Here is a 19,100-nt window from a genome sequence, read left to right on the forward strand (position 1 = left end):
AATATACACAGGTAAGAAAATCATAAAGAATACCTTAGTTGTTAATTACCTCCATCTCACACTGAAACTATGAGTCTCACACTTTATTATTGCCTGCTATGACTGAAGAATACAGAGTATGTAGTATGAGAACCTGCCTAAATAAACTGTCTCTCCAGATCTTCTAGGGTGCTGTTCCTCTGTTAGACTCTCCTCTTCAGTGCGACCCACAGGCTTTTAAAGGGCTTCACAATGCAGGTCCTCAGGGCCTTTAAAACACACAGACCCTCCATCATGGTTTTGACTCATCTGACCATAGAACCCATTTCCAGTTCCAGTAGCTTAAGAACCCCTGACCTAGACTAAACACAACAAGCTTCTACCAAAATTACGGGTCAGTCTGCTGCCAGAACTCTGAAACCCCAGTGTATGAAAGTGGAAGTAAGGTTCCCACTGAAGCGAGGCGTACATGCATTTCTGATTTGGTCCATATGTTTTTTTTCATAAGATTGCAGTGAAAAACATGGAATCTCAAATTAACCAATACAGGGTAAAAAACACTGATAACTGGGGCTCCTGGGTGGCACAACCAGCTAAGCGTTGGCCCTATTATCAGGAGACTGTGAGCTTGATCCCTGGTGATGCCGTCGGTGGCTGGGAGACCAAGAGAGCACAGCTGATGTACATCACCTCAAAAGTGTGCAGGTGAGTGATTCACCGTGATAATGGACCTCTATGTAGCTAGTTGTTCAGCATTACTTTAATGTTTACTTGCTTTCATGTGTACACCCCCTTCATCAATACGCCTCCTAAACCACAATGAGAGACTAATTATAATGAAAGTCTAACTAACAGGCTAATCACCTGCTTACGCTGTCTTTTTCTAAACACAATTAAAACGATGCTACGCTAATAAAAAACTGTCTATTTTCTCTTATGAGATCACCTCGACAGCACAGTTACAGCATCTTCACTCAGAAACATTCCAATGGGTCCATGTTTAACGTGAGCTTTAAAGTACACAGATTATTATAGATAATAATCCAAACTCACCAAAGTCTGAGCACCACTGGTCAAATTCCATGTTGTTGTTGATTTTCTGAGTGTAATTAAGTTAGACACCCTTTACAGAGACACACTACTGTACACTTCAATATACAATTACTGTTTATTCACTGGATTTAATTTAATATTAGAGTTAACAATAAAATATAAGCGGTGGCCTGTGAAAAAGTTATGGCACATTTTATATTTTATGTTTCATTTTTTCCCCCAATATGTTAAAATGTTAATTTTTAAAGTAAAATGTTCAACATGTATACAAAGTTTTATTAGCCTGCTAGGCTAGTGTGGGTTTAAGATACTCTACACACCTCCAGAGTACATTTTTCATTATTATTAATATTATTATTATTATTATTATTATTATTATTATTGTGTTTCCTGAATTCTGAAGTCTTCCCTTCACACTGCAGTCAGCAGGTGTCAGTATTGCCTCCTAAGCTGGCCTGCCAACCACCACAAAAACAGAGCAAAAGACAAAGAGTGTTTGTTGAAGAAGAGCAGAAGTAACCGCTGAAGGTTTAACAGCCTGAGTTTACTTGATGAAGGAAAGGTAGAAGATGGAGGTTCACGGTGGAGTTCAGATCAACATGGCAGCTCAGACCGGAGGGAGTATCTGTGCTCCGGTTCTCAATGGAAGTTCTATTGGAGGTCCAGTCACACTGATCTACATCATACACGGAGGTGAGTGGCCTCTGGTGAGAAGCAGGTTATGAGGTAATAACTCTGTTTGTCCAGCTGAACATTTAACAGTTCAGCAGTTGATATTTTACTCTCACTAACTAAATTTACATTACAGGCTGGTATTACATGATGTTACCACAGGCCACTGGGAGACCAGGTTAGTGGGTAAAAGAGTCATTGCATGCAGTGACTCGTCGCCCTGGCCTCGCTGTTCCTCCTCAGGGGAATCCCAGGAGCCATCTTAAGTCAACACCATGTAAACAAGCCTTGAAAGTCTTTGATAAGAAGACAAACTGATGTCGTCATTGTAATGTTTCAGTTATGTGTGTTTTAAAAACTGGAAAAAGCTGGTTAAATTCTCAAATACACTGTTAGTTTTTATGTGAAGTCATAAAAAGGTCAACAAGAGCCAGAACATCACTACCACTTCACTTCATTAAAGGAAGGGTTTTAGGTTAATCTACGTTTTCTTTCACACATGACATGATTGGAATTTTACATTTTTGGTGACTGGATGCTCAAATCAAATCAGCCAATATAAAATAAGTACTTGTTTTGTATATTTGTAAACCTGTTGTTTACTTCTTTTGCATCTTGTGTGTGTCTGAAGCATTGTTAACCTTTAACCTGTCCAGGGACTGCAGATGAAAATGAGCCATGTAGTGAAATCTGGCACATTTACATCTTGTAATAATGATGATCGATGTGTTCTGTCTCTGTTACATAAACAAGTGAAGTAAAATAGGTAAACTACCCAAAAATCATTGTGTCACAATTCCCTTTTCAAACCTGAAGCTGTTTATAGGAAATATCAGTCAGATACTCAATATTCCAAAATCAATCAATTCAATATGTTCACACTGGGTTTAAGGAAGCAAACGAATCCATCAATATGGCCAAATACAGTATTGTTTCCTATAGACAGCGGCAGGACACAGTCAGGGCGAGCTGTCCAGTCAATGGTGGAGATACTATGCTGTTACATATCTTAGAATATGAGGGTATGAGGGACCGAGCCATCGCCTGAATTCATATTCACCATGTACTGATTAGCTATGGGTGGAATTGCCATCATCAGCATTATTTTTCTTCACATACTTAATGACTGGAGCTACACTTTTACCTGTTGCACTGTTAAACTTCTATATATACTAGTTATATTTTTTGCATGAGTGGCTATAATTTATTTATTTATGTATTTATTTGATGGTACAGCTCAATGCTAAAGTTTGGGAACCCCAGGCAAGTAAATAGAAGTAAACTATTTTGTATTTGTAATTAAAATGTTTAAAATGTTAATGTGCAGTTACTTTATATTTGAGTAAATTTAAAAAATAAAACATTATAATAGGACTTAGGACTTGTTAGTTGTCTAATAAATTCTCTGACTCTTCAAACCTTGTGCTCACATTCAATAACCATGAGCTCTTCTGAGCAGCTTCCTGAGGATCTGAACATGAAGGTAATTGATGCCTACAAAGCCGAAGACCATAAAAAGATATCAAAGCGCTTCCAGCTCACAATTTCCCGCTGTCCAGAATGTCACTGATAAATGGCAGTTAAGAATAACTGTGGAGGTCAAAGAAAGATCTGGAAGGCGTAGGAATCTTAGATAGAACTGCCCGTATGCTGGATGGAAATGCAAAGTAAAACCCCCAAATGACAGCAAAGGACCTGCAGAGAGGTTTAGCTGACACAGGAGTGGTGGTGCATCAATCTACTGTGCAGCGCTGATGACACAAACATGATCTGCGGGAAGAATCATCAGAAGGACTTTAGCAGCAACATCATCACATCTTTATTTTTCACTCATTTCGCTCTTGTTGTGCTGTTGATTGCTATCTGGTGTGATCCAGAGGAGGATGGGTTCCCCTTTTGGCTCTTGGTTCCTCTCAAGGTTTCTTCTTCTTCAACTCAGGGAGTTGTTCTTGCTACTGCCCCCTTTGGCAACACTCAAACATTGCACAAGTAAATAAAAAATTAGATTCCACTAAATACTTCCAAATTCTGGAAGTGTAACTGAGATAATCGGTCAAGAAACCTAAGCTGAAAAAGGCTTCACAACAGGACAATGATTCACAACATCCCTCAAAATCCACAATGAACTACTTAAAGAAAAGCAAGATGAAGCTTTTGGAATGGTCCTCAAAGTCACCTGACTTGATCAGAATTGGAAGTCTGTGGGTAGAGTTTAGACATGCTGTTCATGCAGGAGTACTGCAGAACTAGAAGCAAAAAAGAAGAATAGAAAGACTCCTAATAGCTCCTGCAAGCTGTGGTATCTAAGTACTGACCTAGTAAGGTGTCCAAACTTTTGCACAACCAATGAATTATTGCTTTCTATTTCTCACAATGTGAAAAGCATTAACATTACAGTTTTCTATCCTTTCGTCCTCAAAGTCTGTGTTCTTTCTTCCTCTTTCTTTGAATGGTAGCTTGGCATGTAAACACATACAAACTCTGGTTTATTCAGGTTATTGTCTCCTCTCCAGGTCAGGGAGGTTCCAGTTCCAGTTCCAGCTCACCTCAGACTGGTTCTCCTGCTGCTCCTGAACTCACTGATGGTAATAGCTGTACCAGCAATATCATCACTAGACCTCACATTATTTGGTAGTTCTCATTCTAAAGTTTTGTAAACGGTTTAAAAGACACATTTTTAAATTTAAATCTAAAATACAGCACCACGCTTTGGTGACTCAACACTCTACCAGGCGTTTTGATGCTGAGTAACGCGTCAACATATTTTGATCAGCCTTGATCACATTATTCCTTGACATTATTGTTCTTCGAATCTGTCATTTCGACTAAAGTTTCTAGATAATAATTAGCATTAAACGTGGTGTCACTGCATTCTGAACTAGTTTCATTATTATTATATACAAAAAATGAACACATTTCAGAGTCTGTGGCTGCCCCAGACTCTGTAAACAGGACAGATCACCAAAATGATGTGGACTACCAGCACCTCTTCTACACTTTGTCACCACTTTAAATCCAATAAAGATAAACTTGCATGTCTGAGTATCTACAGAGTAAAACCCAGTGTACCTTCATGTCTTTAAAACTTATTGTTTGGTCTGCATGGTTTGTTTATGGCAGAATAACACTAATAACACTACTAAACTAATAAAGACAATCTTAACTATTATAAGAGGGTTTCTTAATAAAAACCTTTGATTAAATAAAAGTACAGGAGAAAATTTCCCTTCCAAAAAGCCACCCATTCCCAGCTCACACTGCGTGGAAATATTCATGATGCTTAGGTCTATGTTCAATATTAATAACGCAGTTGGCCTGCTTCTCTTTCTAAAGACTGCTCTGCTGTTTCCTCTGCAGTCCAGGTCAACAGCATTAGCATTAGCAGCACCAAGGAGCAAACCATCATCAGCCTGTGTGACGGAGAGGTGACCGTGCTGATCAAACCGAAACCAAAGGGCCGAGTCACGCTGGAGGAGGAGACCCTCAGCATCTTCAGGGATTTTTACCAGGGATACAGGAGCCAAAACCAACACCCAGCCTTGGAGACGATGAGCAGGGTGGTGGATGGGATCCTCCACAAACACAGTGCTGCCTTCAGCAGTCAGTCTGTGTCAGTTTATTTATGTTAGAGCTGGACTAGTGTCCATAGAAGAAGTCAAAGGGATGGGTTTCTCTGTTGACCCCAACAGAGTATATTACTCCACATTACATCCCATTACAGTATTTCTGGTTCTGTGGCTGTCAGGGTCAATGCACACACTCAAACAATGTTAAGAACATATGACTGAATTCCTCAGCCTCAAGATGTTATGTCTTCCAGATAATATTAATTCTGTGGATTCGGAGTGGCATCAACCCAATAACATTATGAGGGGAAAAAAAGCCTCGAGTCAACAGTGTCATAAAAAACAAAGCCATTTATAAAAGTGTTTTTATTGTGTTTATTGTTTGATTTGATTGATATGGAAAAAGCTGCAAATTAATTTTATTTTGAGACAAGTGTCTTTGTCGAGAGGTGTGAATAGTTTTTCACAGCAGGGGGTTCTCACCCCTCCCCTTTAACCCCTCATTGCTCACTAGCAGCTCAACAACATTTCACATATGGAGAGAAGTTAATGTGATCAGAGTTACAGAAAACTAATATTTCATTTGATTTATTTAATATAAAATATCCAAGTCGATTTCAGCCACTAGGGGGCCTGCAGAAAGAGGTTAAAGTGTTGTTTAAAGTTACACTGAAACTTGTGTAGATAAAGGAATTATTTTTAAAATAAAGCTGTATGGATGTTCTTGGTTAGATGCTTGTTAAGTTTATTTACGGTAACTGGTTGGTTATTGGTATTGATGATAACTCTTACTTGCTGGGTGTTGATGTGTTTTCCCACTCAGGTATGGTCCAGAAGTTGTGTTTGGAGCAACAAGATGACAGCATGAAGTTTGTTCGCTGTGTGGCTGAAACCTTGTTCGATGATGGTGTCGTCCACTGGGCACGGATTGCCAGTCTGGTGGCGTTCGGTGCGGTGGTCTGTGAGCGGCTGAAGGAGGTGGGCAGAGAACAGTGTGTGGAGAACGTCATACAACACACCTCAACGTACCTCAGCACAGACCAGCGACAGTGGCTCATCAACAACAAAGCCTGGGTGAGTCCAGCAGGTTTAGGGGCTGTTGGTTGTGAAAATTATTTTTTCCAAACATGCTGCACCAGTCAAAAGTTTGGACACACCTACTCATATTTTTCCATGTTTTAGAATAATAGTTCTTCCTTCCTGCTACTTCTTTGTCTCAATCCACCAAGGAATAGTATAAACAAAAAAGAGTTTCATTATCATATGGAAGAGTCTCGCTGTTTTCAGTCCAGTAAAACTCCACCTCTGCTATAAAGAGTCTCGGGGCTCATGGTCCAGTAAAACTCCACCTCTGCTATAAAGAGTCTCGGGGCTCATGGCCCAGTAAAACTCCACCTCTGTTATAAAGAGTCTTGGGGCTCATGGCCCAGTGAAACTCCACCTCTGCTATAAACAGTCTCGGGGCTCATGGCCCAGTAAAACTCCACCTCTGCTATAAACAGTCTCGGGGCTCATGGCCCAGTAAAACTCCACCTCTGCTATAAAGAGTCTCGGGGCTCATGGCCCAGTAAAACTCCACCTCTGTTATAAAGAGTCTCGGGGCTCATGGCCCAGTGAAACTCCACCTCTGCTATAAACAGTCTTGGGGCTCTGTTATAAAAAGTCTTTTGGATAACAGTAAAACTCTACTACTATGGAGAAGAGTTTTGCAGCTCATGGCCCAGTCAAATTCTGCTACCACGGTGAAGAATCTCCTGGCTTGCGGCCCAGTCAAACTGTGCTTTTGTGGTGAGGAGTCTCCTGGATCATAACCCAGTTAAACCCATCTTCCACTGTGAAGATTAAATAGGAACAGAAAGGCTCCTAGCTGGCTGTAGAAATGTTTGGAAACTACGATACCTGCCAAATTTGTGTTACTAAGTACTGACTTCAGAGCGTGTCCAAACCTTTGCACATGTTATAATTACTAACTTTTAAGTTATTCAGAAATAAAGTAACTGTGCAACATGTGTTCTCAGCTCTCCATTAGTGATGAATGTATCGTGGTTGTGTTTCAGGGTGGCTTTGTGGAGTTCTTCCGCGAGGACGACCCTGAGAGCCGTGTGTGGAACACTTTGAAGAGCTTTGTCATCGCTGGGGGGGTGGGGGTGGGGATAGCACTACTGACGCGCTGAAGGGGTGTGGTCAAACGCAGTTAGCATGACTACATTCAGCACATGGTCTGATAAAGTCTTAGATAACTCCTTTGATATTACTGGTCATACCAGCAGAACCTGGTCAGACTGTAATTTCTCCATGTCTGCTAGGCTGAGTGAAACGTTTAGCCTGAATCTTTAGCATTAACGTTGGTTAGCTAGGCCAGTACTCTTAACTCATAGGTGTAGCACTGAATAAGGCGACGTGCTACTAGGCAACTACAATGGAGAGGTTTAGTTAAACCTTTTCTCCATATCAGGTAAAAGCATTAATATATTGTGTTTAACGATTGTGTCTGAAAATATCTGACAGTCATATTAGAGCAATACGAACATTCAAAATGTGATGATACATTAAACTAATAAATCTGTAGACAAAAAAAAATCATTTAAATTAATGATAAAAGCTCTTTGTCCACCAGATGAGGGCATTGTTAAGGTTAAATGCTATCAGGAATGTGATGATAATTCAAAAATTAAACATAATATCAGCACAAAGGGACGTTAATCATCACCGCTGTGGTTTAGTTAATAATAAAATACCTAAAGAACCTGTAGAAAATATAAAACAATAATTAAAGCATAACTAAAAAGTAAAAGTTACTAAAATCAAAAGAAGATAAATAGCACATAAGGAGGTCAATATCAAAAAAGAAACTAAAATTAATTCAAATGACTGAAATAATAATAATAATAATAATAATAATAATAGAATAAGAATATGGATAATAATAAACAAATAAACAATTGGGAAAATAAATAATAAATAAATAATGACCGTAATGGTAAAAAAATCTGGTAAAATGACTGAGTGACCCAGCGAGCTGAGCTGTAGTGGTTCCTGTAGTGAGGGTCCAGTTTGCTGGTGCTCTGAAACTGAAGACTGTTTTTCCCAGTTCAGTAAAAACCCTGGAGCGAGTCTGATAATCTCCATCATTTACAGACGTCGCTGAAGTAATATATGCTCTGTGTATATAATGTAATTTTATGTATATATACTGTATGATGTGTACATGATGAGTATGATTAGCACTTCTAGAACACTGAATAACTGCATGGACAACAATAAAGACAGATTTAGGCCAATTACAGTGGGCCTGTAAACAACAATGACCGGTGTGAAGTAACCTGCAGCTGATTGGATGACATTATTATTATATACTTTAATTTCATTTATTTTTACAGAGTGTTTGATTTTTTTTTTTTACTCTTTCTTTCCAAATTGTTTATTTCTGTAAACTGTGTGTTTCTAAAAGTGCTTCTAACTGAACGGTTTCATTTGAAAACCCATTTTTATGATACACGTTGCTGGGAGCTTTAAACAAACAATACATATCAGTGTTATATTATGATTGACGCCATCTTTACATGTCTTTTCACTCTTCTTTTCAAAACTGTTAGAAACGGATATGAACCATTCTGGAATTAAGGTTCTCTGATTATGTCCTGAAATAAGACACACATTATCAGTAGTGCTGTATCCAGAATCAGCAGGAGAGCCAGAACTTCAGATTGAACAGAGTCCAGTGATTCTGTTTTACACAAACAATAATAATATGATCGTTATCTGATTTCGGCAGGTACTCTATTATTTAAGGGGTCACTTTAGCAGATAGAGGCCTGGAGTTTAGCTCAGTAATGAGGATATTCACCCCTTCTATTACCTTAGTCTGATTTATTTAGTGTTTCTGCATCTGCGGATGTGCTCAGTCAGAGCCGTGCAGAGAAGAGCTGCCTGAGGAGGAAATGAAAGGAAGTAAAAGGTGAGACATTTCAGCAAAATGAAGTTTCAGCACCTGAAAGAAGTCAAACTATTCAGAACTAATGATCAGCTAAAAGTAGTGAATAAAAAATTAATCTAAATGAAATAATCAACTAAGAGAAGCACAGAGAATTGTAAAATAAAAATAACCGACTTTAAAACAAAGACCATCAAATCTGAAAGATCAAAGACCATCAAATCTGAAAGATCGAAGACCATCAAATCAGAAAGATCAAAGACCATCAAATCTGAAAGATCGAAGACCATCAAATACTATAAAATATGATCTCTGCGTTCGTTATGTTTGTCTGGTTTTGAGGTTTTGTTTCTAATTAAACTACCCAATAAATGTTTTCCAGTGAGCGACTGTCTGACAGTTTCCTCTCACATGGCTGCTCCTCAGCGAGGTCACTGCTGAGCCGTTAGTCGAGTTTCGTACGCGGAGTATTTAGGAGGAAATCTGATTATTGATTTATGTTTACTTAGTGTTCCTTATTATCAGATCACTGGAGCTTTTATAGACGTGTTACTGTAAAAACATGTTATCAGATGTTTTTCTACTGTCTCAGTGATGAACTGGGTCAGAACCTCGGCCTCCAGTACCAGAGTCCTGAACCCAGGCGTCTGAGATCATCTCACTGCTGTCCACGTCTGTAATCAGGACGTTTGGTGATCCAGCTGAAGTCTGTGATTCTTTTTGTATCACCTCAGTTTAAACTGGTCAGTAATGTGAGAGAAGAGCACCAGCAGGTCACTCTGAACACTGAGCAGAGCAGAACGCTCTAGATACGTTCTGCTTATTTAGTCTGAGCAGTTTAACGTGGTTGTGATCATTTTATTGTTTGTGTTTTCTTTTGTTTTAGCACTGTTAGCAGTTTATTACTCTGGAGTGGTGCCAGAAAACTCTGTATTACAGCAAATATATGTGTGCCTGTAATATATAGATATGTGTATACTGTATATGTAAAGGGGTGTGTATGTTTTAAATGATGTACTTTTGGTGGTGAGTTCATTAAAAATTACTGCAGAGTACCTTCAGCGTTCTTCCTTTAATCTCTTCTTCACCAGATGATGTTCTTTAAAGAGACAGGAAGTCACCACCCAACACTTTTTGGTTTATGCTTAATGATTTTAAAGGTGTTGATTTATTAAATACAATTAAATCCATGAATTCAATGCTTATGCATCCATTACATTTCTTAATGAATATTTATAAAAACAAACTAAGCATTTCTGCTACCAGTGAAAACAGAAACGTCGTATCTAGAACCTACAATTCAAAACACAGTCAGTTCAATACAAATCTATGTTGCTGGAACCAGTTAAGATTTTCAACCTAAGCACATAAAACATTATTAATCCAAATAAATATGATCAGTGAAAAACACTGACACAGTTATTTTACACTACAAAGTGTGAATCATTAATACACAGTAAATATCAGCACAAAACGTGAATTATACTTATTTACAGCTGTAGAACATTTTCTGTGAGCCTGAGTGTATAAACGTTTACAGTAAATGTATATGGGGGGATATTAAATGTAGTTCTGACTATGCACTGTGGGGGTCTTACAGCATGTTAAACTAAATTCAGTATCTATTTAAAGAAGAAATAAAGCCCTTTAACTGGACGTGATCATCTCCACCCTGTACACCGTGAGATCCTCTGTAGGTGCGTCTCACCTCAGACGGACGTCTTCCTGTTGCTGTTTCTCTTCTCTTAATTATTCATTCCTCTAATCTGTAAGGTTTTTGGTCTGGCCACTAGAGGGCAGCAGTGCACTGCACACTAATGGAGTGTGTAGGAATCACAGCCTTTACACCAAATTTAGGGATTTAAAAATTGGACACTTAGTGTTTTTAAACACAGCTGTGAAGAAATAAATCAACGACGAAGTATTTTTGTTTAAATTCAGCTGCAGCTCCAGATTAACATACTAGGCCACGACTTGATAGGGTGCATGTTGGCATAGCGACATAACTTTCTGTAAGTAATGGACCAGGATGTTCATATTTCACATACTAACCTCCCAAACTTTATTAATATTAGGATAGATAAATTATTTTTATGAATTTTTAATGATTATTTAACATCCTAATTTGATTTTTAATTTAATGATTTGCTCTTTTAAATTTGTGTTACGTTTTAATTGTTTTAAATGCTGCTTTTAATTGTTTTTTAAACGACTCTGTGGTTTCTGACTCTGAACTGCCTCGTGTGTGAAGGTCTGAAAGACTGCAGTGTTTGAAAGGTGCTGTATTAATAAACTTGCCTATTAGAACACAGAATAAAGCTTATTATATCAGTGTTTAGTAAATAATCGCACTGTTATATCATTATATGTTAATCAGTTTATCTCTACCATTATGTTCTTTATTCCCACTGCTATTCATTTTATTCTCACTGTTTTTCCCATTTATCTTGCCATTATGTCATTTATTCCCACTGCTAATTTATTTATTCCCACCACTAACTCATTTATTCCCATCATTGGATCATTTATTCCTCCTGTTTTAGCATTGAATCCCAAAGTTTTCTAATTCATTCCCACTGCCGCATCTTCTACTCCCATTCTCCTTCCATCTATCCTCGCTGGTATGTAACTCGTTCCCACCGTCGTTCCATTTATTCCCACCACTAGATCCGTTATTCCTCTTCTTATAGCATTCAATCCCAGTCTTATATGATTCTTTCCCTCCACCGGATCATTAATAGATCCCTGTTATGTAATGTGTTCATCACGTGAAGCCGACTGGGTCCCAGTTTAAACTGGATTTTTATCTGCTGTGTCACTGACCACGACAGGAAGTGATGCATTATGTGGTCTTATGAGTGACACAGTGGACCCAGCCTGACCGTGTGAACTGTGAGTCAGAGGGCGTGCAAGATAGAGGACATAGTGAGTGAGAGACTGAGATAAAGGAGGCTGATAACGCACAGACAGGCGTGTACCTGAGTCAGGTGATTCAGTAATAAAACAGTCATATCAGTGTAGAAAACAGGCATTAAAACACTATAAAAACTCAATAACATTCAGTAAAATATTCCAGAGGAAGCTTTTACTCTGGAATGAGGTGGAAAGTTCGTCTGTTGATAAAGAAGAAACGTGAAAAACTGATGTAAACAGATTTTTGAGTAAGTGATGATGTAACGAGAACAAAAGTCTGTTTCCGCTCCATCTGACCGTAACAAACAGCAGAGTGTACTAATAATAAAGGTGCTAGAATTGGTTCTTTGTGTGGTGTCATAGAGGAACCATGTCTGGGTTCCTTAAGGAACATTTTGATGGACGTAATCTTTAGAGAACCATTTTTGCAAATGAGATGTGAGAGAATTCAAACCTATTTAAAGAACATCAACATGCCGTAAATGTCCTTGGAGGAACACACAAACTGGTGTATGACCTTTATGTATACATTTAAAGGTTCATTTAAATGTCACCTCATTCACAAACATGGTTCTTTAGGGAACTGAAATGGTTCCTCTGTGGCGCTGCTCACAATACCCTTTGAGGCACCTTTTAGTTTAGTACACCACCAACGTCACCATTCAAATCTACAGAACACTGCGCAGTGCAGTACTGTATGAGCTGAGATAGAACCTCAGCTCCACATCTGGTGTTCTTAGCGGATCAGTGGGGATCAGTCGGGCTCTGTGGGGTTCCATGGGGTTCACAGGGATTCGGTTGGGTTGGCTGGGGTTTGCAGGGGTTCAGTGGGATTCAGTGAGGATCCTTCGAGTTCAATACAGTTCACAGGGGTTTCAGAGCGTTCACAAGGGGTTCAGTGGGATCCACAAGGGTTCGTAGGGTTCTCAGGGGTTTGATTCGGTTCAGTGGGATCCACAGGGGTTCATAGGGTTCTCAGGGGTTTGTTTAGGTTCAGTAGGATCCACAGGGGTTTGTAGGGTTCTCAGGGGTTTGATTAGGTTCAGAGGGATCCACAGGGGTTTGTAGCGTTCTCAGGGGTTTGAATAGGTTCACTGGGATCCACAGGGGTTCGTAGGGTTCTCAGGGGTTTGTTTAGGTTCAGTAGGATCCACATGGGTTTGTAGGGTTCTCAGGGGTTTGATTAGGTTCAGTGGGATCCACAGGGGATCATAGGGTTCTCAGGGGTTTGATTAGGTTCAGTGGGATCCACAGGGGTTTGTAGGGTTCTCAGGGGTTTGATTAGGTTCAGTAGGATCCACAGGGGTTTGTAGGGTTCTCAGGGGTTTGATTAGGCTCAGTGGGATCCACAGGGGTTTGTAGGGTTCTCAGGGGTTTGATTAGGTTCAGTGGGATCCACAGGGGTTTGTAGGGTTCTCAGGGGTTTGATTAGGTTCAGTAGGATCCACAGGGGTTCGTAGGGTTCTCAGGGATTGTAGGCTGTGAAGTTTCTGAGATAATTTTGAACATGATACATGTTATTGTTGTGAACTACTCAAAAATAAAACATCTATTCCAGCTCATGGATTGTTCTGGGAACACACTAGCTAGTTATGTTTACTTTTTCAGTGCAAGTGCCTGTTAAATTTTTCGCTTTTTAATCGTGTGGAACTCATCTATCACAGATGAATGCCAAGCATAAATTAAGAGAACACTGCAGATCTTTACAAATGAAGATTTGAAGCCAAATAATTTACAGCATGTTTTTGGAAACGACGTGCACTGAATGTGTAACTAATCTACAGAATAAAGCCAGAACTCTGCAGTTTCCAGTCGGATGTAGCAATGTAGCTGCAAAACCACATCTAAGTGGTGATCCTCAAAGAGTTTGGATTAGTTAAATGTTCTTGTGGGTCGTGGAAGCTTTTGTGGTCATTTGTGTGCATTTTTTTCTTTTGAAAAGCCTTTATTTATCCAATTATCACCACTACAGTAATGCTCAGCTAACATTTCCTATTCAGGATCTGCATGTAACGTTCTACATGTTGTAAGCTGCAGTTTCAGTGAATTCTCTCATGAGTAATTAAAACCTAACTCTGACAGCTTTGAAGAGACTGTTAGTCTGTTAATCTACAGAGCTGGTCGATAGTTTTTACTCAAAACTATTCCTGACATTTTCAGTGCTATTTTCAGCTGAGCATGCAAATACTAACATAACGTTTGCATATCTAAATATTCCGATAGCTAAATTCTTTCCTTTGAAATGAAGTATCAGTCTAGATTTAGTTATATGAATCCTAAAATTATGCTTTTATTTGAATTCTTTCCTGTGAAATGTCTTGCCACAGTCTGTTGCAGAAAAACAGTATTTTAGTTAAATTGGTATTTTTCATCAATAGGTTTACATTCCATTCATAAACAGGTGTTCACTGTACAGTGCAGAGAGAAAGGAGCAGAATTAGGCTCATGTAGTGACATATATATATATATATATATATATATATATATATATATATATATATATATATAATGGACAAAACTACACCTACAGAGGTTTCATCCTATGACAGAGGCATGTTTAAAGTCCCTGAGCTCTTCAGTGCGACCCCCTACTGCCAGTGTGTGTCTGTGGAGACTGTAAGGCTATGTGTTAATTTTATACACCTGTTAGTAATGAGTGTGGCTGAAACACCTGAACTCAATAACTAGGAGGTGTGTCCCAATACTTATTCATTTATATATTTTATATATTTATTTATTCTCCCTCTAAAACAGGTATGGTCTAATCGTTTCCAATGTAGTCCCATATTAAAGGACTGGAGAGCACCCTGGACAACAGAGTGTGCTGGGCGAATACTGGAGAGCACATATCTGGACACATTAGTGGTCCACTGCATTCCCAGAGTGTGTCCATCGACCAGTCACACAAACAAAGCATGATGATAATGATCTAGATTGGTAAACTGTGCAGGTGGGGTAGAGAGGAAAGTAGAGAGGGCGTGTGATGAAGAACAAAACAGAAAGTTAATGAATCAAGACTCGGAAATGAAGAAATGAAAGTGTTTGGATTGTTTGGATATCAGAGTGATGAAGTGCAGAACAGGTCAGTTAGCTAGTTCATTCAGTCTGCGTGGGCACTAAGGCTGCAGATGGCTAACTTAGTGTTAATGTACGATCACACACTGAATAATTAACTAACCCAGCTAACTAGCAGGATTGTCGTTGGGAGAGGTCTGGACAAATTTCTGGGGCTGAATTTAGTTCCCAGTCCAGTCTTGCTTTTATCTCCACTTATAAAGTTTTGGAGATTTAACACCAAACATAGTCATAATTAATGTTTACATATTCATTTTCCATCACAATTAAACAGGCTGTTTCTGTTACTGTGCCTTTAAGACTGATATATGTAAATTAGCTCTGTTCTGACCGTCTAGAACCACTGACCCACTCAAGGACAAGACCAGATTAAGATATTTTCAGAATATAATGAAACGGAAAAACTGAGTACTTCACAATAATACTTGTAATAATAATTAAATAAATATTGATGATAAAATCAACATTTCTCTGCCAACCAATCTAAATTCAGGTCCTTGTTCTGGTTTTTGGGAGCAGAGGCCAGGTGAAGATATTTCTCTGTATCTTATGGATCTCAACGACGGACTGTGTAAAACACTGTTCATTACCTGCGGGATGAATGAGGGGAGCTCAGCGCTGACCTGCTTATCCCTGTGATCTGTTATCTCATCTTCCCTGTAACACGGTTTTCTGTGTATTTTCAGTTTGAATGCAGCACAAATCGAGCAGGACAGCGGCTAATTAGGTGTAACATCTCTGCAGATGATTTTAAGGCCTCACTACAGAAAACAACGAAGCTGCTTAATGCGCTGTTGTTGCAGGTTGTGTTTTAATGCTGCTAAATGTTTGAAAGCATTAATATTTCTTTTATTATTAAGTCAGTTCTTTTCTTGAGGACTTCTATGACATAAAGTGTCTTCAACAGTTCTCTAAGGACCACTGACCCCCCCTCAGTAGAGAACCGAGGACCACCAGAGGTTGATTCACAGCCTGCTTGTGGTCCAGGGAGGAGAAACCCAGCTGTGGAGGGGGTGTTAACTTATTTTCACTTTCTCACTTAGAAAATCAACACCACACAGAGTTGGACAGGGGTGCACAAACTTTTGCCCATGACTGTTAATCCAAGCTAAGAATCATTTAGGGACCTTTATTTTGAAGAGCGTGCTGTAAGTAAATGTACTGTAATGTAAATAAGGATTAAGGCCTCAGTGTTTATAGATAGAAACGTGTCTTGTGGGGGTAATGAGTAGGTGGGGGGAAGAATGTTGGTGGGGGGGTAGTGAGTAGGTGGGGGGAGGAATGTTGGTGGGGGGGTAGTGAGTAGGTGGGGGGAGGAATGTTGGTGGGGGGATTAATCAGTGACCGTCAGTGTGTCACTCAGCCGTGTGACTGAGAGCGATTGTTCTCTGCACACCGTCTTTGATGTGTCAGTGTTTCTGATTGACCCTCACGGTCTGTCTGACCTACTGAAATGACGGTTCCATGGAAAATCACTGTGAAACTTTAACACAGTGTGGACGGAGCTTCTGGAACTCAGCTACAGTCTCAGTGTGAGTCAGATGGGCTGAAGAATTCATACCGGTTCAGAGGGGGCGGCGAGTCACTGCACACGTATGCACTGTGAACTTTAACCTTCAGGCTGATCAGTTCATCTTCTCACTGTGAGAACTCTTACAGAGGGTGTTAGCTTAGCACGCTATCAGGACACAGTCCATTTCTCCGTGACCTCTGACCCCCAAACCCAGGCCTCCCAACCTGCTGTAAGTGATCTGATGATCCTGTCTGAGCAGCACCGAGAGGAACGTTAATAACACGTTTATTAGTGAATGAGGTGAACAGAGAGAGACGGAGAGATGAATGAAATACCTGAGCTGCTTCTCAGGAGCGTCATGAGGGCAGATACGGAGGAATGTCCGAGATAAAGGCTGAAGGACTGAAACTGCATCATCACTCTTAGGCTGCGTTCACATGTGTGTGTTGAAGAAACCGTCACGGCGCACCTAACAGTGGTACGCGCCGTACGGACGGCATGAAGCATGAAGTTACATGGTAACCGCAGTGCCAGCGAAAGAGACAGAGAGCTTTATTCCAGTTTTTTGACTGTTTATTCTGAGATAGTAAGAGGCCCACTGACGGCAAAGCTGGCGGCCCACTGGCCTTTTACTCAGTGTTTCCTGGGTGACGCACTGGTGGTTAAACACAGCGTTTTAAAAATTCCACATATCATCACTTATTTTCCACTGAGAGTCTTACAGCTGTAACCAATCTAGAACACAGTCAGCAACAACGCTTTCAACTATATTCTATTCTATTCATTCTGTTGTTCTTTTATTCGCCTCTTAGTTAAATATTGCTTAACAGTCTTGTGTGTTTGTCTGGTCTGTTCACTTTGGTACATGCAATAAATGTGTGACTCACAAATTCCTTGCATGTGCAACATGTTTGGTGAAATGAAGTGATTCTCATCCTGATTCTAAATCATTTTATATTAGGCCTTGTAAATAATTAAGTTGGCTTGGTTAACATACTGTTTTTGTAATCCTCTTCCAAATAATAGATTTAAGGTGGCAATGAATTTAAGGAGGCAGTGGAATTAAAGTAGCAGTGGATTTAAGGAGGCATTGTATTGAAGGGACCAGTGGATCTCCAGTTATACTTCAAATCTCCAGTTTGCACTTTCGCACTTTAATTTTGTGATTTTCGAAGAATGTTTTTCCTGTTAACTCCTGTAGACTTACTATTGTGCAGATACGAGATTTTGTTCTGACAGCATGAAGGCTTTTGTCCCGAAACGCAGTACAGACCACTGTCAGGAACTTCCGCGTTTGGTTTACAAATATTAGGAGTATTAATGACATATCATGATTAATACCACCTTTATTAGAGACTTTCGTTTTACATCAGCTGTTTTCTCCTTTTCAAAACATCGTTGTTTCCAAAATTTATATATATATATATATATATATAGAGAGAGAGAGAGAGAGAGAAACACAAATGTAATATGAATAAAATATGTACAAACTTTATATATACTGTTCAAAACTTTTTATATTATTTTTATATTTTATATTATTTTTTATATTTTATATAGAATTTTATTATTATTTTCAATTATTTTGTCCAGTACATTAAGAATTATACATATACACTGCTCAAAAAAATAAAGGGAACACTTAAACAACACAATATAACTCCAAGTAAATCAAACTTCTGTGAAATCAAACTGTCCACTTAGGAAGCAACACTGATTGACAATCAATTTCACATGCTGTTGTGCAAATGGAATAGACAACAGGTGGAAATCATTGGCGATTAGCAAGAAACACTCAATAAAGGAGTGGTTCTGCAGGTGGGGACCACAGACCACTTCTCAGTACCTGTGCTTTCTGGCTGATGTTTTGGTCACTTTTGAATGTTGGTGGTGCTTTCACACTCGTGGTAGCATGAGACGGACTCTACAACCCACACAAGTGGCTCAGGTAGTGCAGCTCATCCAGGATGGCACATCAATGCGAGCTGTGGCAAGAAGGTTTGCTGTGTCTGTCAGCGTAGTGTCCAGAGCCTGGAGGCGCTACCAGGAGACAGGCCAGTACACCAGGAGACGTGGAGGAGGCCGTAGGAGGGCAACAACCCAGCAGCAGGACCGCTACCTCCGCCTTTGTGCAAGGAGGAACAGGAGGAGCACTGCCAGAGCCCTGCAAAATGATCTCCAGCAGGCCACAAATGTGCATGTGTCTGCACAAACGGTTAGAAACTGACTCCATGAGGATGTTATGAGGGCCCGACGTCCACAGATGGGGGTTGTGCTCACAGCCCAACACCGTGCAGGACGCTTGGCATTTGCCTGAGAACACCAGGATTGGCAAATTCGCCACTGGCGCCCTGTGCTCTTCACAGATGAAAGCAGGTTCACACTGAGCACATGT

At 39.7% G+C, this 19,100-nt stretch overlaps 1 protein-coding gene across 1 annotated transcript; it reads left to right on the forward strand.

Annotated features, from left to right (window-relative positions):
- Window positions 1-1,477: 1,477 nt before the first annotated feature.
- LOC118812804 (induced myeloid leukemia cell differentiation protein Mcl-1 homolog) lies at window positions 1,478-9,589 on the forward strand. The gene is made up of 5 exons (XM_036577933.1): window positions 1,478-1,725; window positions 4,218-4,289; window positions 5,062-5,304; window positions 6,094-6,344; window positions 7,328-9,589. Exons 1-5 carry the CDS (start codon window positions 1,602-1,604, stop codon window positions 7,442-7,444), a joined length of 807 nt encoding a protein of 268 aa, XP_036433826.1. The 5' UTR covers window positions 1,478-1,601; the 3' UTR covers window positions 7,445-9,589.
- Window positions 9,590-19,100: the final 9,511 nt, after the last annotated feature.

This window comes from Colossoma macropomum, unplaced genomic scaffold (genome assembly GCF_904425465.1).
Source record: "Colossoma macropomum unplaced genomic scaffold, Colossoma_macropomum, whole genome shotgun sequence".
Classification (NCBI taxonomy): domain Eukaryota; kingdom Metazoa; phylum Chordata; class Actinopteri; order Characiformes; family Serrasalmidae; genus Colossoma; species Colossoma macropomum.